Below are 27,716 nucleotides of genomic sequence, written 5' to 3' on the forward strand. Positions count from 1 at the left end.
TCTATCCCTATATTTGCTATTTTAAACGTTAAAATGGGCACCGTGTCGAATTGCCCCGTAAAAGCTTTTCCCTTTTCTTTTCGTTCTTTATTTTCCCTTGGATTTTCGTACATGTCAAAGTCGATTTTTGTGTTGATACAACACCTGGGGTATGATCTAACAAGCGCCCCCACCCCTTCTAAGTCAAGAAACTATTAAAATTTAATAAATTATGATCCCACCTGGGCCGTTGATTCAGATTTAAATGTTAAAACTTGTTCTTTTCGGCTCAAGTTATAGTACATATTTAATATAATCTCGTTTAAGGGACAAAAAATTAATTAACCTATAGTACATACGGATTTTGCAGAATGTCTTACCAAGAGGCTAATCATTATTTTAACGCAAATCAATTTTGGCAAATGGACTGAACCCATATTATCGAAAGAAACATTGTTCTTGTTCACTTCTAGTTTTGATGCAAACCCAGACAAAGAAATTAGCAAAATAGTCGTTCCAATCCTTTTTTTCTGAAACCAAAGGATGAAGAAACGTTTGGTATGCTGGAAGCTACCATTGACAGGAAGACACATGATTTCTCATTTTGATATCTTCGCGGCAAGTTCTCTCACTAGCTTGGCAGCTACCATTGCAGTCATGCCGTCAACGGTATCACGCTGCGGGTTCAATTCAACCACATCTCCACCAACAACATTACCCTGGAGATTGTGGAGAATGTTGAGAACATCGCGGAATGAGAGACCTCCTGGCTCAATATGTGACACTCCGGGAGCAAATGCCGGATCAAGACTATCCACATCTATTGACACATACACTCCTTTTACACCTTCTCCTAGTTTCTGTCAAAGAAATATTAAGCAATTGAAATGAAGAATACATTCAATTTACAGCACATAATTATCTTATTGGTACCATGTGAACCTGTTAAAGACCAAAAATATCATCATATATTCTGAACTTGGATTGAGAAGTATATCACACACACACAAAGGAGGGAAAAAATTAAAAAGGTCCAACCTGGAAGGAAGGGAGGCTGTTTGGGAAAAAAATGGAAAAAGTTAACATGAGATTTGACGTACCAACTTTTTAGATAACAAATGCATGTGGTTATTGCTTTCTATCAACTTTTTTCAAAAAACAAAATTAGTTATTGATTTCTAGAAACTGTTTCAGTATTTTGCCATCCCTTGTGAAATTCAATTCACCAATGATCAGAAGCATCTCCAACAGCATCAAAGTAGATTCATATTATACAATTCAAGGCTCTAACAGGATTCATGTAGTGGTTAAGACTTTGTGGAGTTAATAGGATTTTTAATTGACTAGCACCGACCCAATATTGGCTATATATTAGTACTGTCCCTGTTATCATGTTATGCACTCTTGAGCTCATAGCTGAATGTAAACTGATAGGTCACATACACAGCAGTATAGCACGACACCTATATGGTATTATTATGACTGCTGCAAGGAAAAGTTCCTAAATTTTCTGTGAAGCATATATCTACATTGTTAAGTTACAGATTTTTATGCATTTCACAAATTAATATATCTATATATATCTTCAGTCAAATGAGGAGAAAAGGACAAAAACAAACATGAGAGAGAGAGAGACCAGGTTTTCCAAAAAGTGGCGATCTTTTGAAAAGGTTCTCATTTCAAATTGCTCCACTCCAAATCTTTTGCCTTGCTCACGCCCTTCAGCCGTTATTGATCTAATGCCAGCCTGAGAAGTCAACATTCAATTTCATTACTCCCTATGTCGAATCAGGTTGATTACTTACATTTGAGGAACTTTTCTTACATAAGCCATAACAAACGTGGCTGGTTTAATAAAGAAGATAGAGAGAAAAAGCTGAAGTGCATATGCAAGTCAGCTACCATAGCAGTAAACTTTGCAGAGCTAAACAAGTGAATTGAGACAAGGTCAATATGCCTCTAGGCTCAAAATTAAAATCCATGCGCTAAGGTGCAAGATAGTTATGAGTCATGACTTTCAAACGTCAGGATGTCACATTAAATTAGCCAGTCATCTGATTATTTGCGTCAATATAAAGTAGCTGAGGATACAAGTCTACTTTTGTAACATAATGAGCAAAGTTTACCTGCAAAAGCCGTCGAGCATAACCACCCTCCATAATTCGGGCAAAAGAAGAAGCATGTGAATATTTGTTTCCTTCAAAGGCATCATAGATATCCGGATGAGCATCTAGATGAAGAATATCAACAGGACCCCCGAGCTTCTCAGATACTGCTCTGATAACGGGAAAAGATATTGAATGGTCACCACCTAAAACTAATGGGCGCAGGGGCTCCTGAAAGAACATGGAAATAGCATAAAGACTGGAGTTCACCGATTCAAACCAAAAGGAAGCTACCAGTTGGCAACATATATTGACTGGACAGTAAGATCTATGCCAAACACTATCATAAAACAGACTTAATCAGAGAAGCTTTCAAGGGAACAGAGCTATTTGGTCAAAGCAAGAATTGTAAAACGAGCACCATATCATGCTGATTATCATTTTAGCTCGCCTCTATTCATTATTTTTTTATTTTAGATAGGTGAATCCAATTTAGTAAGCCATACAAGAAAAAAATACAAGCCTTCACACTCCACTTCTCTTTTATGTGGGAAGGAGATGCCATTTGTTCCAAAGGCATTGGAAAAGAAATCAGAACTTTTGGCACCAACATATTCTTATCATTACTAAGCTGTCTGATAACTCTTCAATTCAGAATTTTCCAGGCATTTAGCTCAGTTCAATTCGAAAATCAGTTAGAGCCAAGATTAGTCTGACCGATATGTTTTTGCTTGGACTTCAAAAGATTTTCTCTGAGAACAATTGCCCAGAATCCCCAGGATATTTATTACATAAGTAAAAGAGAGAGAGGTCTTTTGGTTGAAGACAAATAATTTTCAGATAGGTTTGAGGAAAAAAGAATAACCATTATAAACACCTAAGGCCTAGGAGTGAAAATTGAAGATAAATATTTAATTGAATCTCTTAGATGGAGGTAGAATCTTATAGAAAGGACAGCACACCTCTTCCATAACTAGCTTGACAGACTCACTTATGACATTCATCAATCTGTCATCATCGATGCCACAATCTCGAATTTCTTGAACGGGGACATCGCCGACATCAGTTAGCACCCGTGGGTCATTTAATTCTTTCCCTGCATTTCCCAGTATCAATCTCACTGTGAATATGTGTACTCTTGCACCAAATTATAAACCAAGCAGAAAAGCATTCACAAACATTAATTTGCAAATATTTCAGCCAGCTTTTAGTGGTCCTACTCATCCATAGAAGTATCCCAAGGATACAAAGAGGAGGAAAAAGGTGAATCACATGGTGCTTCTGCCTACTGACTGAGGCATAATTTTAGGGTTCACTTGGGTTTTACTTTAGTGCATGCTTCTAAATATAACTGAATGATCAGACATTACAAGCGACCATCAATCTTATCTTACAAATAAATGTTCAGAGCTCCAATGTTATACGAGAAGATCTTGGTCCCATCCTGTGATTTAGAGATCCCGTATGAACACAAATCACAACTTCAAACAATGCAAATAGTTCAATTAATGTCTATCAGCCTCATGCAGGATATATGCATGATGCAGACATACGGTAGTCAATTACTCAAGTAGGATTTCCAAATTGTTAGTCCAGAGGCAAACTACTGCAGATACCTTCTTCAGTTGTTGAGTTTGTGCTATCACACCAGATGGCCTCTCGTATGCGAGGAGGTGCAAATGCAGGCCCCTGAAGAAATGATGAGTTATGTCCTAGAGGTACTCCAAGAAGAGATGCTGATGCAACAGCACCTCCTAAAGCACGAACAAGCTCTCCCTGTAGAAAACCAATATCAAGCTTTATTTTTTTGATAAGTAAAAATATTATATATATAAATCAATAGGAGTAACCAAGTACACTGGACGTATACAAGAAAACACCTAGCCCATACAAGAGAGCCACTAATGACCTAAAAATCCCATGAAACCTACCCAAAATACACCAAGCCCGAATTGGACACACCTCCCCAACCCCAACCCCAACTCCAACTCCTTGTTTCCATAAAACTAATCCTCTACCCGAACATCCCACAACGAGATCGTCTTCACAATACCCTCCCTTTATTTGAGCTACCTCCATTAGCATCGTAGTTGATTGAACATAGAAGACGCTTTAACTCTCTGCTTTTCTTAAACTGTGATTTGGTTTCAAGCGCGTGACTCGCCTCAATCGCAGTGAGTAGAGCTTTAAATTGATCTTCATATTCTCTCTGTTCTCCGTATGAAAGCCCTAAGATTTGCTTAAGTCCGTTAACTTTATTCAGGACCCAATCTGATGGTGAACCCGCTATATCGTTTAACAGAGGGATAGAAACCAAGAGAACGGCATTATCTCAAGCCACCGTACCCAACTGCGCTCCCGATTCCAAACCTTCCCCCACATGAGGCACCAACGACAAACCACTAGTGTCCATTGTTTCTGCCACCATTACAGGTTCCTCCCCTCCACAAACATTGCTTAACTTTGCACCACCCCCCAACGATCCTTGTCGTGTCGCTTTGTCTGGCCCTACTGTTCCCTCCGTAACACAAGAAGGGGAAGCACTACCTTTTGTAACCCCGTTTGCATCTTCCAAAAGAGGTTTCACTGTTTCTTCCAAAATATTCGAGACCCTCGAGGGTCCCCCGTCTTCAACTAAGGATGAACCCTGGACAGAAGTACCAACCCCATTTGCATGTGGTAATTGAGGTCCTACAGCTCCCTCAGGAGGCATAGTGACACTGGCATGGACAAAGATGCCAATGTCCAACGACCCTATCTGTGACGGCGTTGAAACGCCCTTTGCTAGCACACTTGTCAAACCCGAAGGATCTACCCCCCGACCTCCCTCATCCATGCTCGGCCCACCGCCAAAACCCACGACTAAGTCCAGCCCCTTATCCACTTTAATCATCAGATCTCTCACATACTCCATAACTCCCTTCAATCAATATCAGGCTTTATATACTGTTCCTTTTTGCAAATCCAAATTTAGATCATCTTATATACAATTATGATATAAAATTACACAAAACAATGTATTGACAAAGTCTGCAATGACAATATAAAAGTCCCCTTAACAAAAATCAAGATATACCTTAAGCTTCGCCCTCTCACGAATAAGTGTAAGGGAAGCATCAATAACACGATTTTGGCCCTTTTCTAGTAAAGCGGCAGATACATTTGCAGAATTTAGTTTATGCAAGTAATGAATTCCTCTCCGCCCTATGGTTGACATGTCTGTAAAACAATTATTAAACAAAAAACACTTATCAAAAAATAATTAAACAAAAAAACACTTAGGTCTTGTTTGACGTTGAGATGAGAATATGAAAAATCTGTGAATAGTAGTGAAAAGATGTTTTATAGGGTTTTGAGAAAGGATAAAGAATAAGTTTAATACAATATTATCAAATTAAAATATTGTTAGAATATAAATTTTTAATATTATTTTTGTTTTGAGATTTGAAAAAATTGAATTGTTTTTTGTGTTTTGTTTGGAAATTTAGGAAAATTGTAATGATTAAGTAATGATTAAATAAAAAAGTTAAAAATTAAAAAGTGTTTATGTTGAGTGTTGAGATGAGATTCGATTTCTCATCTCAACTCAATGTCCAAACCATCCATTTTTCTTCTGATTCACACACAGACCAAAGCAAAAAAATTGTTGAACCGATAACAAGTTGATGAACCTGAATATACTATGGAAATAGCATTTGTTAAGTTATACTAACTTCATTCTTGCTAAAGAACAAGATAAGGATCCGTTTGGCAACACAACTATTCTCAGATATTTCCTTCTCAAACATCACTAAACACAAAACATTTTTTCAATTTCAAATCTTCAAATTTTTCATCTAATCATTACCTAATCATTACAAATTTTCCAAATTTCTAAAAAAGACATAAAAAACAATACAAATTTTTCAAATTTCAAAACAAAAATTATATTAAAAAATAATATTCAAACAATTTTTTTTAACTTTATAATAATTTTATTCAATTTTTCTCTCATTTTTCAAAACCCAATAAAACATCTTAATTCAAATCATTTAACTACTATTCACATATATATTGAGATATTCTAAGTATCCTAACGGGCCTTATACAGCAAAAACAAAAACAAAAACAAAATCACCACAAATACAAAAGGACTCTAAAGTTGTGTAGAAAAAGGATCTAATTGGCACTAAGTTTCTTGTAAAACATGTCAAAGGACAGCCTGACTTGATATTGCAAGTTACTTGGATAGAAGTACCACGATTGAACCAAGAACTAATAATAGAAAAACTAAATATGTTGTTCATTAATAAACTTTTTCAGAGCCAGTAGAAGTACATAGATGAAGGTATTGTGTCATGTGGCGAAACAATTCAAAACTATCATTGTCGGATTCATTAATATTAACAGGCACAAATTATCTAGCAGACCCCAGAAAAGACGTTACAAGTCTAGACGACAAGGCATGTTAACAGGGCTCTGTGCAACCTGGTAATGCCCGAAAAAAGTTTTCCAATCCATAGTTTGGTAAATAGATCAATTAAGCAGTTTATGTCGAAGTGCATTTATGTTAATATTTCAACCTTCCAGAGGGGGGGAAACTGTAAATCACAAAGCAAATGACATGAGATTCTTCGGGGAAATGAATTAAAAAAATTCTCTCCCACTTTTTTTGGCATTTAAAAATATCATCTATATCTCCAACCACCTCAGTAATTTCAAACATCTAACAACAACTGTACCCGAAAAAAACAGACTAAAACTATAGCTTCGCCGACGGCTAATCTCAAATTACAGTAAATCTGTCTAGTAGATAATAATTGTTTCTTTTAAGTGACCTATAAAAGAAATTGTTTCTTAAGTGAGGTTAGGTTCATTCTTTATCAAAAGCCAAGGCAACACATGCAATTCCTCCGAGATTTTCCAACTATCCAGACAGACTTGAAAATTTACAAGCTGAATAAAAAAGAGCAATAGCATCTTGTACCTTACCTTGGTGCTTGGGAGTGAGGGCAAGTGAGAGTAAGAGGGCCAGTGGCCGAGTCCAAAGGGAAACGACTAAAGTTGAGGTGGTAGAGGAAATTAGGGTTCGGAGCTTGCATTTAAAAGGAAGAAACAGCCATGCAGCTTTTTGCAGGTTCGAGCCAAGACCGTACGTTACTGCTCTTAGATTTGAAAGGATATTTGGGCACTACATCGTGACAAAAATAAAAAGACGAGTTTGTCCTTGTTTTTGCTGATAAACTGGAAAGAAAACAATAACAGCCATTTTATCCAGCTGGCAAGGTTTAATTGTATTTAATACTACTTTTTCTCGAATATTTTTAAAAATAAAAAATAAAAAAATAAGAAATTAGTTTTAAAATAAAAAACAACCAGAAGGGACGGGAATAATTAGCTTGGTATATTTAATAATTTTCGAGCAAAGGGTAGTTATGTAGATTAACCTAAAGAAAAAGGGCGGGGGTGGTGACAGTGGGTGGGTGGGCGGGCGGGCGTGGAGAATGACAATAATTATTAATGAAGCTGTTCAGAACATTTTGAGGTGCGGAGTCAGCATGAGCGAATGGTCACGGGGACGACGTTTCCCAAAATCCAAACAAAAGTCCAAGAAGTTGAAACCAGCGCACATGCTCTTCTGACTGCTTTTCGCGTCGTCGAGTACATCCACCACCTTGGTTCCAATAAAACAACAACCAATGTACGTCCAAATTCATAGTCTCCATCTTTTTGTGGGCCTAATTTTTGGTCTTCCATGCGTTTATCCATTTGGGCTTTTATTAGTTTTCTCATGTTCAGATGGTCCCCCAACATTGACCCACAATGGCTCTGACCCAAGTTTTCCATATGGGCCAGAAATTGGTTTTCTAGCAGTTTTACTCAAGTTGGACCCATAAAATCTCTGACCCAATACGATTATTTCCTGCAAATTTTATATTTTTCCTTCCGAACCATGCTTGATGCTCTTTTTTTACTACTCCCTTTTTAATCATTTTAGAATAAGAGAAATACTACTTATCAATCATCTTCACACAACACAATAATATATGATTTATCATTTTTATTCTTCTATTTAAATACATATATTTACACATCAATATGTATGTGTTTAAATAAAATGATAAAAATAACAAATCATATATTTATGTGTTGTAGAGGATGATAAATATAATTTTTTATTACAATATAACCATCAATTACCTATTAGGGTGTGGGGGAAAGAGTTGGCTCTAGGTAACTATCCATTACCCAGAGGCAGTTGCGTGGAAAGAGATGCGCCATCTCCAGTGGCTAAGATGATATTGTTGGTAAGATCTAAGAGCTTAAATCATTTCTCGTTACCTATAAAATAAAAATACAATATTGGAATCAAAATCACATGCAAGTGATTGGTATTTATTGATCATGAATACCTACTATCTCTATATGAGCTTGGCTCTTTCCTTCCTCATAAATAGGAATTGAAATATCAACAAATCCTTGGGGTTTGTTGGAATTCCTTCTCCGCAATTGATAGCTTCCTATTTCCTCTATTACTGGCCTCGAACCCTCATTTTTCTTGATTTGCTTAGCTAAAAACTCTTATAGGACAATACTTGTTATGCCCTAAAGCTTTTCTCTGAGGAATATTGGCTCTCTGCTATAAACCTCAACGTGCAGCACACATTGGAAATCAATAATCATAATATTTTGGGTGATGTATTTTTCCTTTATGAATAATTAAACTTGAGATAGCATGCATGATTGTTTGTTGTTTACCATGACTTTTTTTGTGTATGCTAGGTGTCTGCAGTTCCTTAATTTCTTATGATGAAATCTCTTTGCAGACAAGAGAGATGAGGATCAAATTATTTTTCAGTAGCACATTTTAGAACGACTAAATGAAAGCTTATTAGCGATTCTAAATGCGGAATTAAACACTTAAAATAATCGAAAACTAAAGTGCCAAATAAATCGTACCTCCAACCATTGGTGCTTACTCACACTCTCTCATTGTTTCTCTCTTCGTTTTGGCAGTTTCAAAACTCTACTCACTCTATTTAGATGATGTAAGATTGAAGGAGATTGAGCGATTGAGTTTTGGGACAAAACCATAGTATTTATAGCCAAGCTTCCATCAAGCTTTTGGTGGCTATGTGTCAAGTGTTTCATAACTTCAGTTGATCATAGGGAACGTTCCAACTGCTCTATGAACGTGGTGGAGACTCGAAGGGAAGTTGTAGACCACTTCAAGAGCTCCTAACAAAAATAGGAGCTTGAGACCCGTTCCTACGAACGGTTCTTCATGAGAAACAGTCATGAGCATGTTCATGGCCACGACAGAGAGCTAACATTCTCTCACTTGGCCTATACTTCTAATCTAATCTTAAACCCATCGATAATCTGTATTAAGTAATAAATACATGAATCATGGCGATAAGTCCTCTAATGACGAGTATTACCTTCCATGTATTACTATGTATTTATTTCTTAAATATTAGAATTTATGTGGCAACAATTTCTTAATTAATCAACCATATGTTTATTCTTAATCCTACATAGATGAATTCTTTCAAAATTAAATTAAGGTACACATAAATATGAGAAAAACATCACAATAATTAAAAATTTCATTAAAATAACATTTTCCATATAATGAAGAACTACATAATAGAACCAAGGAACAAAGTCTCATATTAACTATATGATTCTTAAATTTCAACGGTGGCATGCCCTTAGTCAAAAGATCAGTGATCACCAACTCAGTGCTGACGTGCTTTATGAGCACTTTCTTTTCTTTAACATGTTCTCTTGCGGCTAAATACTTAATGTTGATATGTTTACTTCGACTCTCACTTTTGTTGTTCTTAGCCATAAAAACAGCAACTGAATTATCACAATACATTCTCAATTACCCAGAGATATAATTCATAATTTTAAGTTCATAAATGAAACTCTGAAGCCATATACCATGTGAAGTAATATCAAAACAAGAGACAAACTCGGCTTCCATATTGGAAGTGGCAGTCAAGGTATACTTGGCACTCATCCATGATACAATTCCACCGGCCATCATAAAAATATATCATGATGTTGATTTGCGTGAATCAACATAGCTAACAAAATTTGAATCTGAATAGTCAATTACTTATAGATTGTTCGTTCGTTCTATACATAAGCATGTAGTTTTTGGTCATTTGAATGTACCTCATAACTCTCTTTGCAACTCTCAATTGGTCTAACCCTGGATCACTCTGATTTTGGCCCAACATTCCCACAACAAATGCAATTTCAGGTCTTGTGCAGACCTGAGCATACATTAGGCTTTCGACAGTAGAAACATATGGACTATTCTTCATTTGTTCCATTTCAAAGTCATTCTTCGGGCATTGGTTCAGATTGAGTATTCACCCTTCACAATGAGAGTTACACTTGGCAAGCAATCATTCATTTGAAATCTCTTTAAAACTTTATTAATATGAATTTCATAAGACATGCCCAATATGCCTCAAAATCTGTTTCTATGGATCTTAATGCCAATGACATAATATGTCTCACCCAAATCCTTCATATCAAAATTTTTATAGAGGAATTGTTTCACCTCATGCAGCAAACATTTATCATTAGTTGTTAGCAAATATCATCCACATATAAAACAAGAAAACATATTTTACTCTCACTAACCTTCTGGTATATATATTGATCCATAATATTTTCTATAAACTCGAATAAATAAATTATATTATGAAATTTCAAATATCATTGGTGAGATACTTGTTTTAAACCATATATGAATTTATTGACCTTGCAAACCAATTGTTCACCATCACTAGAGGGGAATCCTCCAAGTTGTTTCATGTAAACCTCATCGTCTATATCTCCATTGAAAAATATTGTTTTCACATCCATTTGTTATAATTCCAAATTAAAATGGGCTACTAATTCCCAAAATAATGCGCAATAAATATTTATTAGATACGTGAGAGAAAGTCTATGTGTAATAATTCCTTATTTATGAGTGAATCATTTAGCAACGAGTCTTGCCTTGTATCTCTTCATATAGTCCAATGGGTCTTTTTTTGTCTTGAAGATCCATTTACATCCAATGAATTTTACACCATTAGGCAACTCAATAAGATCACAAATTTCGTTACTCTTCATAGAATTCATCTTTTCCTTCATGACAGTGTACTATAATTCTGATTCTTTGCAACTCATGACTTGTGAAAATGATTCGGGATCATTTTCGACTCCAATATTGTAATAAGATTATTGCAGATACACAACATAATCATCAGGATTGTTGTTTTCTTTGATCTAATATATATTCTTAATGTTGTACAATCATCTTCCTGAGAAATATGTGGTTCAACTTGTTGTTCAAAAGTTATTGGCAACTCTTGAACTGCTCGATCTACTGGAATGTTGTCAGCCGCTTGTGAAACTTTAACGATTGGTTATTCAACACCAATTTATACTTGAGGGGTATTGTGAACAATAATCAATCTATCACTTGAAGTGAAAGGTTGAGATTCTGAATGATCATTCTCGTAAAATTATGTTCCTGGTGATCGCTCTCATTAATCAAGTCATTTTCAAGAAATTTTGCATTTATTGATTCTACAATTCTAGTGCTATGAGATGGATAATAGAATCTATAACATTTAGAGCTTTTAGCATATCCAATAAAATACCCAATAATAATCATTAGGTCCAGCTTATTCTCTTGTAGATTATAAATTCTTACTTCAAACGGATATCCCAAAACACGCATATGTTGCAAACTCAGTTTCCAACATTTCCATAATTCAAATGGCGTTTTAGGAATAATTTTGGTTAGAACTCAGTTTAATATATACACTGTCGTCTTAAGTGCTTCAGCTATAAGGATTTAGGAAGATTGGAGCTGCTTAGCATACTCTACACCATGTCCAATAATGTTCGATTTCTTCTTTCTACTACACCATTCTGGTCCGGTGAACTAGACATGGTGTATTGGACAACAATCTCATGCTCTTGAATAAATTTTACAAATGACACAGGTGCTTGTCCATCATCTGTGTATCTATCATAATATTCTTCATATTTATCTGATCTCACGATCTTAATTTGTTTGCCGCATTGTTTATCAACTTCAAACTTAAAGATATTGAAGGCATCTAATGCTTCGTTCTTATTATGAAACATGTAGAGATACATATATTATCAGTAATCATCTATAAAAGAGACCATGTGAATCCATGTCTAGACTACATATATCAATATGTATGATCTCTGATATGTCTAAACTCCCATTGACATCAGTTGGTCTGCTTTCCATATATGTAGGCCACACTAAATGAAAGCTTATAAACGATTCTAAATGCAGAATTAAACACATAAAAGAATAAGAAATTGAAATGCCCAATAAATCGTACCTCCGGCCATTGATGCTTACTTATACTCTCTCATTGTTTCTTTCTTCATTTTGGCACTTCCAAAATTCTACTCACTCTATTTAAATGGTGTAAGACTGAAGGGTATTGAACGATTGAGTTTGGAGACCAAATTGGAGTATATATAACCAAACTTCCATCAAGCATTCCATAGCTTCAAGTGTTCCATAAAGTATTTCGGTGGCTATATGTCAAGTGTTCCATAGCTTCAGTTGATCGTGGGGAACGTTATAACTGCTTTATAAACGTGGTGGAGATTTGGAGAGAAGTTGTGGACTACTTCAAGAACTCACAAGAAAAAGGAGAGCTTGAGACCTGTTCCTACGAATGATTCTCTGTGAGAAATGGTCATGGCCTGTTCATGGCCACGACCAAAGAGCTAACACTAAAATCTTAAAATGTGCAAAATTTGAATGTTTGTGTGATATTTTTATTGTGCCATCACTGAGAAAGATCTCCAGTTGCCTCACCATGAGTTCCTTTTGGTTTAGTGCAAGTCTCGATTTTAAATCTCAACACAAAATGCGCCGTTTCGATATATGTGTGGTATGCCAAGTAGGTGGGTGTGTGCAAGGGTGATTTCGTCCATATTTTTTTATATATATATAAAGAAATAATAGTTGTAGTTGTGAATGTATAAATACTGCACAATCATTTTTAAAAAATTGAATAAATATACGACTCACAAAAAAAAAAAAATTTTTTAATAATGAAATATATATTTTTTTAAAATAATTATATAATACTTATATATTTTAATACGTACGTAATATAACTCATGCATATAAATCTTTCCACATATTGCTTTTTTTCTATTTTAAGATTATTTAGATAATGGAAAAAATCCGAGTAAGGATATATTATATTTTAGATTATCAAAAGATTACAAAGTACGTGTGGCTCCTTCTTGGAACTGATCTTGCAGTTTTTTTTAATTAATTTATTAATTTATAGTATTAAAATAATTTTTAATTTTTAAATGATACATAGTAGATCCTCATTAACGATGACGTGATATTTTAATGAATTTATAATTTTATTCGGGTAGTGCTACTATATTTTTTCAATTTATTTATTTAGTGTGTTTTTAATGTAAATTATATATATTTTTTAATTATAAGTATTTTTTAAATATATTTAAAAAATAATAAAATAATAAAATATCAATATATTAATAAATAATTTTCTTAATTATAAAATAATAATAATAATAATTTTTTATTTTTTATTTTTACACTACATTATTCTTTTATTTTATACTGATCCCATACGCAAGGTAGTTGATCACCAGAGATGCCTCTGGTTCCTTCTAGCGCCAGGAGGTTCTCTCTCTCTCTGAAATCTCAGGGCTTCCCCTTCCTTCCTTCAACCTCCATACTCCCTGGAGAAACTGTTATCCCCACAACCATGTCCTTTTCTTCTTCTTCTTCTTCTTCTTCTTCTTCTTCCAAGGCCATTGACACTTCCAAAGAAGACCTACACCAAGAAAATCTCTCTCAGGTGCTCAAATACCACCAGCAGACCAAGCACTCCTACGACAGGTATGCCCGAGGTCCCCATGGCCTGGACTGGGCCAACCAACCCAACCCTTTTCGGCGCTATCTCTCTGCTCCTCTCCTTCCCCTTCTTCACTTCCCCACCAAGACCGAACCCCAAAACCCAAACCAAACCTATAAACCATCACCCTCCGATTCCCCTCTCTACTCCTCTATATTCCTCTCTCTCCCTCCTCCAAAACCCATTTCCCATTCCACCATTTCCCAATTATTCTACGACTCCCTTGCTCTCTCCGCTTGGAAAACCACTGGATACTCCACTTGGTCCCTCCGAGTCAATCCCAGTAGCGGAAATTTGCACCCAACCGAAGCATATATAATTTCCCCGCCAATCGATTCCCTGTCCAGCTCACCTTTCGTTGCGCATTATGCTCCCAAAGAGCATTCTTTGGAGCTCGGACGAAATTCCATCGGGCTTCTTCCCCAAATTCTTTCCCGAGAACTCGTTTCTTATTGGCCTTTCCTCCATTTTCTGGCGCGAGGCCTGGAAGTATGGTGAGCGCGCTTTTCGGTATTGCAATCACGATATTGGCCACGCTATCGCCGCGGTGGCGATGGCTGCGGCGGGCCTCGGCTGGGATGTGAAGCTTCTAGATGGACTGGGATACCAGGAACTGAAGAAGGTCATGGGGCTTGAATGTTTCCCAGAATTCAAATACCCCTCTAAGCCCGTCAGAGGTAAGTTTCGGGAGATTGAATTCGAGCACCCAGATTGCTTGCTCCTAGTTTTTCCTAACGGAATCGGTCAAGAATTTGATGTGAATTATAAAGAGTTGAGTTCTTCGATTTTGGAGTTCTCTAAATTGGAGTGGAAGGGGAAGCCCAATTCCCTTAGTGAAGAGCATGTGTGTTGGGATATAATATACCGAACCGCTGAGGCGGTGAAAAAACCATTAACAATGGGAGATAGGGTTGCGATTGATCCATTTGAGAGTTGTGGAGATTCAAGTGAAGGTTCTTATAAAGGTTTAACGGTTAGGGAAGTTGCAAGGAAGCGTAGAAGTGCGGTTGACATGGATAGAGTTACAGTAATTCAAAGAGATACATTCTATAAGATACTGTTACATTGCCTTCCTTCGGGCTGTGCAAATGGAGAGAAGCAAAGGAGAGAGTTAGCTTTGCCATTCCGGGCTCTTCCATGGGATGCTGAGGTGCATGCCGTTTTGTTTGTTCATAGGGTGGCAGGGTTACCCAAGGGGTTGTATTTCTTGGTGAGGAACGAGGACCATTTTGACGAGCTTAAGAAATCTACGAGTTCTAATTTCGCTTGGGTGAAACCAGAGGGGTGCCCTCATAATCTCCCTCTGTATGAACTTGAGAGATCTTTGTATGACACACTCGCAAAACAGGTCTCGTGCCATCAGGTGTGTCTCATTTAAATGGTTTTCTCATGTTGAAAGTTTCATATCTTGGTAGAAATGCTCAGAGACTGCACTATATAATTCGTAAATGGACATATATATATATATATATATATTAATAATAATACCCGTAGGGAGTCAATATGAAGAATAAACCTGTTTCTTAATGAACGCTTGCTTGACAATGAGATTTGCCTTTTGGCATGTTTGCTGGTGGCTTAAAATTGTTGCACCTATGTGCAGGACATTGCTAGTCATGGCTGCTTTAGCCTTGGTATGGTGGCTCGGTTTGACTCTACTTTGCGGGACAAAAACGCTTGGATGTACCCTCGATTGTTTTGGGAAACTGGAGTTCTTGGGCAGGTGTTGTACCTTGAATCACATGCAGTTGGCATCTCTGCAACTGGAATTGGTTGTTACTTTGATGATCCTGGTAAGTTCTTTTTCCTCAATGGTATTGTGGCACAGGATTTGGAATCTGGTTGCAACCGTTCATAGTAATGAATCTGCACAGAGTTCATGCAGAAAACAGATAAATGTTCTGCATCTAGACTGAGTTATACCAAAGGTCCAAAGCCAATACTAAGTTATGCCTAGAACATCAATATGTAGCTTCTTTGGTTTATTCAAAAATCAAGAACCTTGGCGATATCCCTAGATAGAAGCATCTGGCATTGTTTATGAAAGAGGAAGATCTATCTGAAAGCCTAACATCTTTCAACATAAACAATGAGCCTGTTCGATCTTTTATGTGATATTACATTTATAAAAGATGAACATTATTTTTTGATAAGTATAAAAGATGAACATTTTTCCAACTCCCTGGCGGGATTTATCTCAACATTAATGTGTGTTAAAAGCTAATATCACACAGATGATTCAAAATTTAAAAGATCTCAAAGATGTTCTAATGTTGTCTCTGAAACTGTCATGCTAGTCTTGACAAATTACATGTCCAAGAAGTGTAATCATGAAAAATTTTCTTTTTATGTTGTTTTGCAGTGCATAAAATCCTTGGGTTGAAAGGATCAAACTTTCAGAGTCTATATCATTTCACTGTAGGAGGCCCTGTCCTGGACAAGCGGATTATGAGCCTACCAGCATATCCAGGCCCTACAATTGATGCATAGTTTGCAGGGTTTTATTTATGCTCGGATAATATTCAAGACTTCTGTGGACTCACCCTTATAATTGATACATAGTACAAATATGCACATCAAAGAGTTTTTACTTTGATAGGTAACTCTCCATTTGGCTTGGGTTTTTGTATGAGACCTTGCCTGTGGTTATTGGTTAACACCTTAACATTACTGTAAATTGTGTCTGTTATTCGAATGGTTTTAGCTGCATGGTATTTGATGTAAAGTCTAATCCGGCTGTATCCTTCCCATTTCTACTCAGTTCAAAACTTGATAATAATATTCATAATATACTACATCATGTTGCCAATGTCATCCAGATTCCCACTCTGACTGACAATTTGAAATACAATTCTGACTATTTATGGATTCAGTTATGGAATTTGTGGTTTACACGCAGAATGCAACTCGAGTTATACATGAGAGGAACGTGATATGATAATGCAGGTTAAAGCAACACCTAGTGGTGGACGGAGGAGTTGGTTTTCAACTTTTCACAAACTCGATTCAAGGTTCAAATGGCCGCATGGGCTATCAAAATTCATCAAACGTTCTTGGAAATCTCAGATTTCATGTCTAAATTGTTTAACCAGTTGCAGGAAAGTGATCGAAAAGGTATGGAACAGATGGAGAGGCAAATGCCACTTTACCCAGTGTTTGGGATGGCTATCTTGATGTTGTCAATGGAGGAGCCAACGGGTGAGAAATCTGAAATTAGACTAATTTGACCATCGGGGCCCGCAAGATCACGCTCGGTCTTGAGACACCCAAGCATTTTCGCGTGGTGGGAAAAGAAAATCATAAATGGTTCTGATAACATGTTCAACAAGAGTCGAAGGTTTTCCTTGTCAGTATCAAATATATGTAATCGAACCCAAAACTGAATCATTACAAGTGAACTATATGACTGAATAAAAAAAAAAACACTTCCCAGAATATTGTTTATCAAATTCTTGACTTCATATTCTAATTTCTAATTTAACAATCCACCACGTTAAACAGGATTTGCCTTTCTTTAAGACTTCGTTTGGATTGAGAAGTGATCTCATTATTATAATTTTTTTAAATTTTTATACAAAATATAATAAACAATTCAATTTTTTTAAATATTAAAATAATAATAATATTAAAAAATAATATTTTATTCAACTCGTCTAAAATTATATTAACTCATCTTATCTCATCTCTCAATCCAAATAGGGGCTAAGGACTGAAATGAACAAAAATGCCCGGAAACTCTTTTTATTTTTGCAAGTAAAATGCCTTGAAAGCTTATAACTTTGGTAAATTGTAACCGCGTGCAAGTGTAGCAAGTAAAAGCCAGTATCCTGCAAACACAACCAGCAATAACTAATCCGCTGACTAACTAAGTGCACAGCTTGATCTTTTTTCTTTAACTTCCTTATTTCTGCAAGAGACCAATCAAATGCTTGTGAGAAATATGAATTATGTTCAAACCCAGCAATGTAAGGCCACCTCGATATCTTCACATCGCAACAGATTTTTAGGTCCTGATGGCTGGTAGAATTCCACCAAGTGCAAAGCAATAATTTTCACTTCCAGAAAAATGCCAACAGAATCCAGTATAAGGCAGGCAAAGGGAGCAGACTTCTTTTCGTAAGTTCAACTGATTTATCCAAGGCCATAATTTGTTGATGAATTCATCACGCTGATCCTTAATGCCTTATCCCATGAGCAAAATGATCCTCACTTTCTGTATGCAGCTTTAAACTCGCAACATTACCACCACAGGTGCAGTCATATCCCAACCCATGCTTTCCAAGCACTCCACCATGCTTGGCCAGAAAGTACAGTCAACAGCATTCGAAGAGCCAAGTGCTAAAAGATTATGTGGAACAAATCTATTTCAAAAGTAAAGGGATTACTTGACCCAAATATGTCATCCATTCCATATTTAAATGAATCCAAGAAGAGACCTAGTGAAAGGCCAGCCTTCCAATAGTTAAACATGGTGATCAGGCTCTTAATCTTGCTCACTAAAGGAAGAGAAGCCCTATACATGAGGGCCCCAATGCCCTCAACAACAACCACAGCCAAGGCAGCAGATAAAATATCCCAGTCTCCTGTTTGCCCAATAACAGTAGCAAATGCAGTTGCACAGTAAAATCCAACCAAGAAAAACAGTAATTTCGTGGGAAGATCTTTCCTTATCTCCTGAATTCTTGCACCTATCTTGGTTTGAATAGTTCGGATGGCCCTTATTAAACGGGTTCCGCCATTGGGGCTATTTGCAGGAGAAGGATCAAATCCACTGCTATCCACATTACTTCCAATAGACCAGGTCATCCTTCTGAACAGATCACACAGAGTTCTAAAGTTATAAGCAAAGACAATTTAATTAATTTGCAATCTCTGCCATAAAGTGGAAAAAGCTTTTCCCAAGAAGAAACATCACATGCTATCTTTTGAAGAAAAAAACAAGATTTTCTTCAGATAATAATAAAAAAAGAAAGTAACAAGAAAAAGAAGAGGAGAAAATGGATGTAATTTAGGCCTTGTTTGTTTTCCAAAAACATCTCATCTCATCTCACCTCATCATTACAACTTTCCCAAATCCCCACACAAAATAAAATAAACAATTCAACTTTTTCAAATCCCAAAACAACAATAATATTAAAAAATATATTCTACCAATATTTTATTCAACTTTTTAATTTTAATCTCAACTCATCTCATCTCATCTCTGAAAACAAACGAGCCCTTAGTCTTCCACGAACTAGGAGTTTTTAACATGGACATTTGGATTTGATAGAGCAGTAAGTTGAAAACCAAATCAACAGGCATATAAAATAATGAGATTCTAATGCAAACAAAGCAATGGCCAATGATGCAAACAACGTTCACCAATTTTTTTTTTATGTCGGGAAACCTCTCCAAGGTAGGGCCTTTTGGACCCACCCTTGTAGAGTAAACCCCGGTCCCGTGCACCACACAACGTTCACCAAATTTAATGCGTATGATACCATTATGCCCCACTGCCTTTCTACAAAGACATTGAACCATGCATTGGTATCCCGTGAAATATTTCACCAAATCCTAACAGCACTAACTACTGAAAGCATCAAATTTGAAGACCAGTTGCCATAGAGACTTACTTGGAATTTTCGACCATAGATGGATGGGCTACATGATAGAAACTGCACTTAGAGTGGAGTTTCTGACCAAGTGCAGTAGTTTGATGGAGGCTTGACGCAAAGCAAACAATTGCAACTCTTGAGCCGACAGCTTGCTTTGAAAATTGAAGCTTAACATTTCTTTGATAGTTGGGCAAAGTGAACGAAATGGCCATTAACATGAAAAGAAAACCTACAATAAACCATTTTCTATATATTATAAAGACCGTAGAGAAAATAAATATAACTGCAGCCACAAAGAAACTATTAACTCTGTATTACAGAAAACATTATTGTATTCTTTCTTATTCTTCCTACCCTCAAGTCTAATGATTCCTCTTAGTTTTCATTAATTTTTAGAATAAATATAGTGCATCTCCCTTTTTCCATTATTTCTTTGATATCTGGGAGATTTGCACAGCTATTCCTTGTTGGGTTTTTTCCACTAATCTGGCAAAATTACACAAAACAAACCATAAACATAAAAACAGAAACCTAAGAAACGGCCCCAAAGAGACCGGCAAAAAGCAAGGGAGTAAACTCGGTCGTAACAAATAGCGAATGGGTTTATTCGAAAATCATTCAGATAATAAAGGCCAATATGGATTGCTGAATCTGGATAATGGGTATATTACAAATAATGTGGTTAGCAAAACTCAGAGAGGGGGGAAAAATAGGTATTCTTACAATACAAAATTCAGGGCCAGTTGAGTTCTGAGATTCGACTTTGCGTTTCCTCTCCTTCCTCTGCTATGGATAAATCGTGTACGTTAAGGAGAGATTCTCGTTACTGGCCTTATTAAGGGAGAACTGGGTGTTTCCATGGAAGATTAGATAGGGATACGGATTACGGACTCCACTCTGCTTTTGGCTATATAAACTGTAGATCGTTTAGATACCAAAATGAAATCCTTTATGCTTATGGTCTGTGTGCTGGTCGTATCTCCTACATTTTGCTGCAATAATGCTACTTGACGATACCAAAGTTTTTGTTCGACGGTGGCTGCTACATATAAAAAAAATATATATAAAAAAAATTTATAAATTAATATGATTTTATAGAATTTGTTATATTTTTTTTTATAATTTTACATATTATATCAAAACACATCAATTTATAAATTTATTTTTATATAATATTTATATAACTAAAATGGTAAATATGTGTCATTGTATATTAAACATATAAAAAATAAGTAAAAAGAATTTAAATTTTTAAAATTTTTCTTTTTTATATTTTGGGATGCCTTTTAATTTAAATATATTTTTATTTTATTTTTTTCAATCAATCACATGGCACTATGTGGTTGTGACGCTTCAAGAGGACCATTGAGCAGTAAATTTTTAGATAGACCAGGTAACAATACTTTCAGCTGCTATTTAAATTTGTGTCTTGAATTTCATTTTGTACTGGTCAGTATGGTAGAAATATGTAGTTTCAATTAGGACCCGTTTGTTTTCAGAGATGAGATGAGATGAGTTGAGATTAAAGTTAAAAAGTTGAATAAAATATTGTTAAAATATATTTTTTAATATTATTGTTGTTTTGGGATTTGAAAAAGTTGAATTGTTTATTTTATTTTGTGTGGAGATTTGAAAAAATTGTAATGATGAGGTGAGATAAGATGAGATGAGATGAGATGTTTTTGGAAAACAAACAAGGCTAAGTAGCTGATACATAAAAGAACCTTATTTTGTACTAGGCATAATTTCGGCCGTACTAGCCGATATATCATATTTCGGCTTTTACTCTTCTTTTTTTTTTTCTAATTTTCCAAACAGTAAACTTATTTTTTATCTTCAATTTAAATCAGATTATTTATAATTTATATATAATTTATTTATATATAAATTATTATTTTAAAATATAATTTATATATATTTATATATACAATTTATTTATATATAAATTATTTCGAAACCGTATCCGAAATAGTCACCGAAATATTGATTCAAATACTTGTGTTTCGGCCGAGTTGCTAGTTGTTCTCTTATGTGTTGCCATTTAATATATATATATATAATTAAAAATTATTAAATAATTTCAAAATATAGATGGCATATTACTTTTATCTTATTATAATATATCATATTAATTAAAATTATTTATATAAATATCAATTTTAATTAACATGACGTCTTGTAATATAATAAGAATACCATAGTTAGGTATTCTAAAAATATTTAATAATTAATGATGAGATTATTATTTAAAAAAAAATGCGATGATGAGCAATTAAATTATTATGATATATGATGGTGTTTTCCTTGATCCTTAAAATTCAAAATAATCATGAATAATAATGAATTCCCCACTACATAGTTCTTTCTTCCTCCAAAAGTTAAGAACAATGGATCGTTGCATATATTTATTTAAGAATAATATGACGTGCTCATTTAATTTATCTGTTTAAATGTTCTTTTAAGGGAGATATATAAAATAAAGTTTATAGGAAATAAAAATTAATCTAATTGCAAATTTATTATTTGTTAATTCTGGAGCTCATTTAAGATACCTTATAAATTAATTATTTTTCATTTTGAATTTAAAAAGAACAAAAATGTAATATTAGCACATATACACCACACACACACATGTTTTTTTTTTCAAAGAAGAGGACAACATCATAATTTTATTGATTAGTCCTCACTTATAACGGATGAATATCTTATACAAAAATGAGCAAGGAGATTCCAGAAATCTCAAAACTGGATTCCTAAAAAAAACATAATCTTTAATAAAAACTAGTTACAATTGAGAACAAAATAAAATAAACTTAATGATGCAACATGAGAGTTATTGTATGATCCAAATAAAATATACCAATCATGTGTTTATATAATTCATAAAGGGAGAAAAAACTGTATTGCCCATTGCACCGAATGAAACTAGGCTATCATGTAATGCATTGTCTTATCTATATACATGAAATATATCAAAATGGAAATCACTTTTTAAACGAAGATTGCCATCCCACGTATTGAAATAGGACTAAGGAGCAACAAATTATTATTTAACCAATTAACAATAAGAATATAGTCTGAGTTCTACAATAAGATCGGTAATACAAAGTTGATAATATAATTTTTTTTCTTAGATTTGTAAAAATTGATTTTTATTTTATTTTGTTTGATTATTTAAGAAAGTTATAATAATTAGGTAATATTTAGATAAAAAAATTAAAAATTTGAAATTAAAAAATATTTATACTTATAGTGTTTAATATTGAGATGAGATATGATAAGAGTATCTTGATATCCCAACCTGACCGAACAATGAAAGAACTATGAGAACGTAGAACTCCCTTACAACATGCAAGACTAGGGTTGCTTTTGGAAGTGCCATCTATGTTTAACTTAAACATACAAAGAGAGGACGAATCCATTTGACTAAAATTGATATTCTGGATCTAATCGATTCGTGAGGATAGGGAGATGGAACGTGTCCAAGATGGTAACACAAAGCTGGGCACAATAGCTTTCGGTTTGGGCACATACACATATACACATAACAATATTATAAATTAGACTATCATTAAATTATACACCATTTAAGTAATATAATTTAATTTTAAAAAATAGATTTTAAAGCTCTACTCGACATGCATTGTTTGTAATTATTGGTTATAACTCAATGTATTTTGGCGTCTAATGAAATATATATTTTAATTAAAGATTAATTATATTAAAGTTAAGATTTAAATAAAAAATTCATTTTTTTATAAAGTGATACCTTATATTGGATGTTGTTAATAGAAGTTGAGAAATAATACGAGAGGGTCTTCGGGCCGGACGGGTGTTTAAGTGGAATTTACTTCAATGAGACACAGCCACGTTGCTCCTTAAATTTTATTATCATAGATACAACTGCAGCGGATAAAACGAAATGCGGAGCAACGTAGTCACACAGCTGAAGCTCGTCTCCATCATGGAGATTTCCCTCAAGCTCTCTTGCTGTCATCAAGCCTGTCGGCCTTTCAATGGGACTGCAAATTTATTAAGACAAACCCAAATCACTTGGACAATTGAAGAAAACCAAATGACCAGGATGAGAAGGGATGCCATTTCTCCCATTCTACCCATATAATACCCCTCGTTCACTCTCTTCACAAACCAAAACATAAATGCCCAACCACCCAATAATAAAGTCCCAGTAATCTCCCACAACGAATCCAACTCTATTTGATGAATTTCATTTCTTCCGGCTTAATTTCTCACAAAGCGAGAAGAGAGAGAGAGCCTTTGTTGAGGAGAGAGAGACCGACAGAAAATCCAGGTTGGAGAGAGAGAGAGAGAGATTGCTTAGAGCGAGGAGAAATAGAGCTTGCAAAGAAAGATAGAGAGAGTTTGTCGAGTGAGGAGACTCAGGACTCAGGACTCAGGACTCAGGAGAGAGAGTTTGCTGAGAGCAGGAGAGGTAGAGAGGGACAGAAAAAAATTTGAGTATCTGACCGGTTTTAAGGTAAATTTATGAAATCACTTACGTGTCTATCTCTAATTTAAGGGTGTAAATCTTACATTTACACCTCATCCGATTTGAAGCTTTTTTCAAATTAAAAACAGCAAAGTCTATAGGCTTCCCCATTTGAGTTTTGGGGTTTTCAATTTATCAGAGGCGAGTCTTAACGGAGCTTCGGCTATTCACAGCTCTGCTTGTCCTTGCTCCTTCGCCGAGTTCTCTGGGACCCTGGGTCGGTAGATTTCTACTTCTATCTCCCTTTGCTTCCCGAGAATAATCGAGAGAAATATTTTATACGAGTCGGGCCCAATCAATCTACCGATTGAGTCGATTCGAAATCCTCGATGAATTAAATTGTATGTTATTCTGTATAGGAAGATACATTACGCCGCGAGTGATTAAATTATATATTTAAGTTTGTTTCTTTGTTTGCGAAACTTTAGCTGCAGGGTATTATGCTTGCTGGGGCAATCCTGGACCTCATTTGCGGTCTTTGTAGGTAGGCAGCTCATGCCCTTTTCTTTCTTCTTCTTCTTCTTTTTTTTTTGCTAGTTTACTGGTTTCGTATCACACAAATAAAGCGATAAATGGAGATTTTTTGGCGTATTGGGTATTTACATGAGATACGCTTTTACTTGTGATTTCCTTCTGAGATTTTCTATGTTACCTGTCCTTGGTGTTCATTTGTCCCTTAAAGTTTTTGCTTTATTTTTTTTTGTTTTAACAAAATTAATCTTAGCATTAGCGGTGACTTGGCTTTTCTTGAGACTGATTTACTTTGAGCCGTTTTTCTGTTAAGAAGGATTCTTTAGTATCAATTGCAAACATGGAATTTGTTGGTGACTCAAATACTAAGATCATTGGAATCTACCTCTGGAGCATTATGGATTATTGTTACACAGTGCATTAAGATCTGGCTGCTCGTGCAGCCAGATTTTTCGGAATTTTTTTTAAACTTATCTTTCTACGTGAACCAGGTAACAAAAGTCCTTCTGGAGCCATATCAAAAATAGAAGCATAGTTCCGTGTGAATTCCCAAACTATGTGAATTTCTTTGAAATGATCTTTTTATGTAGCTGCAGTATGCTTTTGTTTTATAATCCTTTTGATTTTCAGCAGATGCCAATAGCAACACTCATGTGGGAAATTGCAGGTTGTCTAGCACCGGTGTTCGCTCTGAAGGAAGCCTATTCAGCTACCTTGTCATTGGAATTAGCTATGCTACCCACTGGAGCAAAAGATTCCCAACTCCGTGAGAGCAGCAACCAGAAGGTCCACCCACAACCCATGGAAGAGGCCACGAATCAGAATCCTGAAGCTATGGAATCCCTTATATCCAAGATTTTTACAAACATCTCCTCCCTGAAGTCAGCTTACATCCAGCTTCAAGCTGCTCACACTCCCTATGACCCTGATAAAATCCAAGTTGCCGATAAACTTGTAATTTCTGAGCTGAAGAACCTGTCTGAACTCAAGCACTTGTACAGGGAGAAAAACCCCAAACCAGTATGTGTTTCTCCACAGGACTCTCGTTTAGCTGCAGAGATCCAAGAACAACAGAGCCTGCTGAAAACCTATGAGGTTATGGTGAAGAAATTTCAGTCTGAAATTCAGAATAAAGATTCTGAGGTTCTTCAGTTACAGCAGCAGATTGAGGAGGCAAACCAGAGGCGGGCGAAACTGGAAAAGAATCTTAAGCTTAGGGGCTTGTCAACAAAAGAATCAGAAGGTTCTGCAGATGAAAATGGATTTTTCCCTGTAGATCTAACCCCTGATCTCTTTGCATCTGCTGTAGAAGCTGCTTTCAAAGCCATTCATGATTTTTCTAAGCCATTGATAAATATGATGAAAGCAGCTGGATGGGATCTTGATGCTGCAGCAAACTCAATTGAACCTGATGTCATTTATGCAAAAAGAGCCCATAAAAAATATGCGTTTGAGTCCCATATCTGCCAAAGAATGTTCAGTGGCTTTCAGCAGGCAAGCTTCTCTATCAAATCAGACAATCTTATGGTCAATAAAGACAGCTTCTTCCACCAATTTCTTGCTCTAAGGGAGATGGATCCAGTGGACATGCTAGGCCAAAATCCAGATTCCATTTTTGGAAAATTTTGCAGGAGCAAGTACCTACTGGTGGTTCACCCAAAGATGGAGGCTTCGTTCTTTGGAAATTTAGATCAGCGAAATTATGTAATGGGGGGTGGGCATCCAAGGACTCCATTTTACCAGGCTTTTCTAAAACTGGCGAAGTCAATCTGGCTTTTGCATAGGCTAGCCTATTCGTTTGATCCCAATGTCAAGGTCTTTCAGGTTAAGAGAGGGACTGAATTCTCTGAGGTTTATATGGAAAGTGTGGTGAAGAATTTGATACTGGATGAAAGTGATCAAAAGCCCAAGGTTGGACTAATGGTGATGCCTGGTTTTTGGATTGGGGGTAGTGTGATCCAGAGTCAAGTTTATCTCTCGGGTATGAAGGTTGCCGAATGACTTGGCATGTGTATGCAAATCTTCGTCCAGATGAGTGTGGTATGTATGTTTGATGTGTTGCTTTTCCTATACTGTATTTTGTCTCTGTATCTTATGTAATAGTAATAACTGGTTTGGAGATGAATAGCTTTTAATTACCTGTCCAAGGGTTCACTCTCTCTCTCTCTCCGTCTCCTGGCTCCCTCTCTGTGTGCATGTGCGTGTTGGATTGGGTTCTCCCCCTCTCCCTCTCCCTCTCCCTCTCCCTCTCCCTCTGTGTGGGGGTACGTGTTGGGCTGGGTGTTTGGTGCATTTAATAGCAGATAGGCAATTAATACCATGAGTTCATAACTTGTCTGGCATATTTGCACCCCAGTGGAAATCTCATGGCACCATTCGAGCTTGCAGAATCTTGGAAGCAATTGGGCTAGCTGATTGATTTTTTTCTGGTATACAAGTTTTTGTAAAAATGGAAAGTGCCCTACCTTTTAGTGCGGTTTGAACCATAAAGAATTGCCATTTTAGGGCCCATAGAAGACCCCAAATCTCTGAATATATATGCCTTCAATTATCATTGCCACTAGTCTTCCTTATGGTTGCATTGCATGGCTTATGTGCTACTTAGCTTATGTATAATGGTAAGAGTTTAGTTTTTCCTTTCAATGTTATCTTCCTACGGCCAACCCATCCTAGCTTATTCAAGCTCTGATTAACGGATATGATTAGAGATTCAAGATTGCAAGATCCTTTTTTAAGTTATACTTAAAGAGAGAGAGAGATTAATTTAACTCTCTTTTGAATAGTTCCAATAATTGCACCAACGGAAAAGTGGACCTTGATTGAGTTTGCAGGTATTTTGTGCTGGAAGATCACTCTTAGTCCCACATGATTGAGGAGTTGTCACCACTTGCTATATAATTTCAGACTCAATATTTTATAATCCATGTCTCTAGATTCTCAACATTAATATTACAACTGCGTTGACTGAACAATTTTCATTTGTAATACTTTCTGTGGACAAGTACCGTGGGCATCGCGGGCACTTTCAAGTGGATTCATCTAACAGTTTAGAGGAATAATAACAAAACATGATGACCTCTCCTTCTAGTTCTTGTTCAAAAGT

General features: G+C 35.7%; 4 protein-coding genes across 8 annotated transcripts; 2 read left to right on the forward strand and 2 right to left on the reverse strand.

Annotated features, from left to right (window-relative positions):
- Positions 1 to 373: 373 nt before the first annotated feature.
- LOC109007360 (arginase 1, mitochondrial) lies at positions 374 to 7,271 on the reverse strand. Of its 2 annotated transcripts, none has more exons than XM_035691906.1 (7): positions 7,056 to 7,271; positions 5,161 to 5,303; positions 3,701 to 3,860; positions 3,047 to 3,180; positions 2,106 to 2,315; positions 1,616 to 1,726; positions 374 to 839 (listed from the first exon to the last, which is right to left on the reverse strand). In XM_035691906.1, the coding sequence occupies exons 2-7, from the start codon at positions 5,299 to 5,301 to the stop codon at positions 579 to 581; spliced, it is 1,017 nt and encodes a 338-aa protein (XP_035547799.1). In that variant the 5' UTR covers positions 5,302 to 5,303; positions 7,056 to 7,271; the 3' UTR covers positions 374 to 578. The 2 variants fall into 2 exon arrangements, with proteins under 2 accessions (XP_035547799.1, XP_035547800.1); XM_035691907.1 differs by having other exon boundaries at positions 7,051 to 7,231.
- Positions 7,272 to 13,763: 6,492 nt separating this feature from the next.
- LOC109007366 lies at positions 13,764 to 16,849 on the forward strand. Its single transcript, XM_018987021.2, is given in 4 exon segments — positions 13,764 to 14,430; positions 14,432 to 15,398; positions 15,639 to 15,828; positions 16,398 to 16,849. Coding segments are annotated over 4 exon segments (1,944 nt in total). The 5' UTR covers positions 13,764 to 13,771; the 3' UTR covers positions 16,526 to 16,849.
- Positions 16,850 to 17,794: 945 nt separating this feature from the next.
- LOC109007367 lies at positions 17,795 to 20,655 on the reverse strand. The gene is made up of 3 exons (XM_035691681.1): positions 20,356 to 20,655; positions 19,651 to 19,861; positions 17,795 to 18,845 (listed from the first exon to the last, which is right to left on the reverse strand). Exons 2-3 carry the CDS (start codon positions 19,848 to 19,850, stop codon positions 18,374 to 18,376), a joined length of 672 nt encoding a protein of 223 aa, XP_035547574.1. The 5' UTR covers positions 19,851 to 19,861; positions 20,356 to 20,655; the 3' UTR covers positions 17,795 to 18,373.
- Positions 20,656 to 23,689: 3,034 nt separating this feature from the next.
- Positions 23,690 to 26,766, forward strand: LOC108980851 (protein GRAVITROPIC IN THE LIGHT 1-like). Of its 4 annotated transcripts, none has more exons than XM_035692271.1 (3): positions 23,690 to 24,130; positions 24,571 to 24,626; positions 25,281 to 26,766. In XM_035692271.1, exon 3 carries the CDS (start codon positions 25,346 to 25,348, stop codon positions 26,612 to 26,614), a length of 1,269 nt encoding a protein of 422 aa, XP_035548164.1. In that variant the 5' UTR covers positions 23,690 to 24,130; positions 24,571 to 24,626; positions 25,281 to 25,345; the 3' UTR covers positions 26,615 to 26,766. The 4 variants fall into 4 exon arrangements, with proteins under 4 accessions (XP_035548164.1, XP_018807425.1, XP_018807426.1 ...); XM_018951880.2 differs by lacking the exon at positions 23,690 to 24,130 and adding an exon at positions 24,181 to 24,483; XM_018951881.2 differs by lacking the exon at positions 23,690 to 24,130 and adding an exon at positions 24,181 to 24,363.
- The last annotated feature ends 950 nt before the right edge of the window (positions 26,767 to 27,716 follow it).

The sequence above is a fragment of the Juglans regia genome, chromosome 7 (genome assembly GCF_001411555.2).
Source record: "Juglans regia cultivar Chandler chromosome 7, Walnut 2.0, whole genome shotgun sequence".
Taxonomy (NCBI): Eukaryota; Viridiplantae; Streptophyta; class Magnoliopsida; order Fagales; family Juglandaceae; genus Juglans; species Juglans regia.

Coding starts and splice junctions, on each gene's coding strand:
- LOC109007367 (XM_035691681.1), bottom strand. CDS start 19,850: ATGTTAATGGCCATTTCGTTCACTTTGCCCAACTATCAAAGAAATGTT. Junction 18,846..19,650: donor TCTATGGTCGAAAATTCCAA/GTAAGTCTCTAT, acceptor TGATCTGTTCAG/AAGGATGACCTGGTCTATTG.
- LOC109007360 (XM_035691906.1), bottom strand. CDS start 5,301: ATGTCAACCATAGGGCGGAGAGGAATTCATTACTTGCATAAACTAAAT. Junction 3,861..5,160: donor GTGAGAGGGCGAAGCTTAAG/GTATATCTTGAT, acceptor GGTTTTCTACAG/GGAGAGCTTGTTCGTGCTTT. Junction 2,316..3,046: donor TCAAGCTAGTTATGGAAGAG/GTGTGCTGTCCT, acceptor ATGTTCTTTCAG/GAGCCCCTGCGCCCATTAGT.
- LOC108980851 (XM_035692271.1), top strand. CDS start 25,346: ATGCTACCCACTGGAGCAAAAGATTCCCAACTCCGTGAGAGCAGCAAC.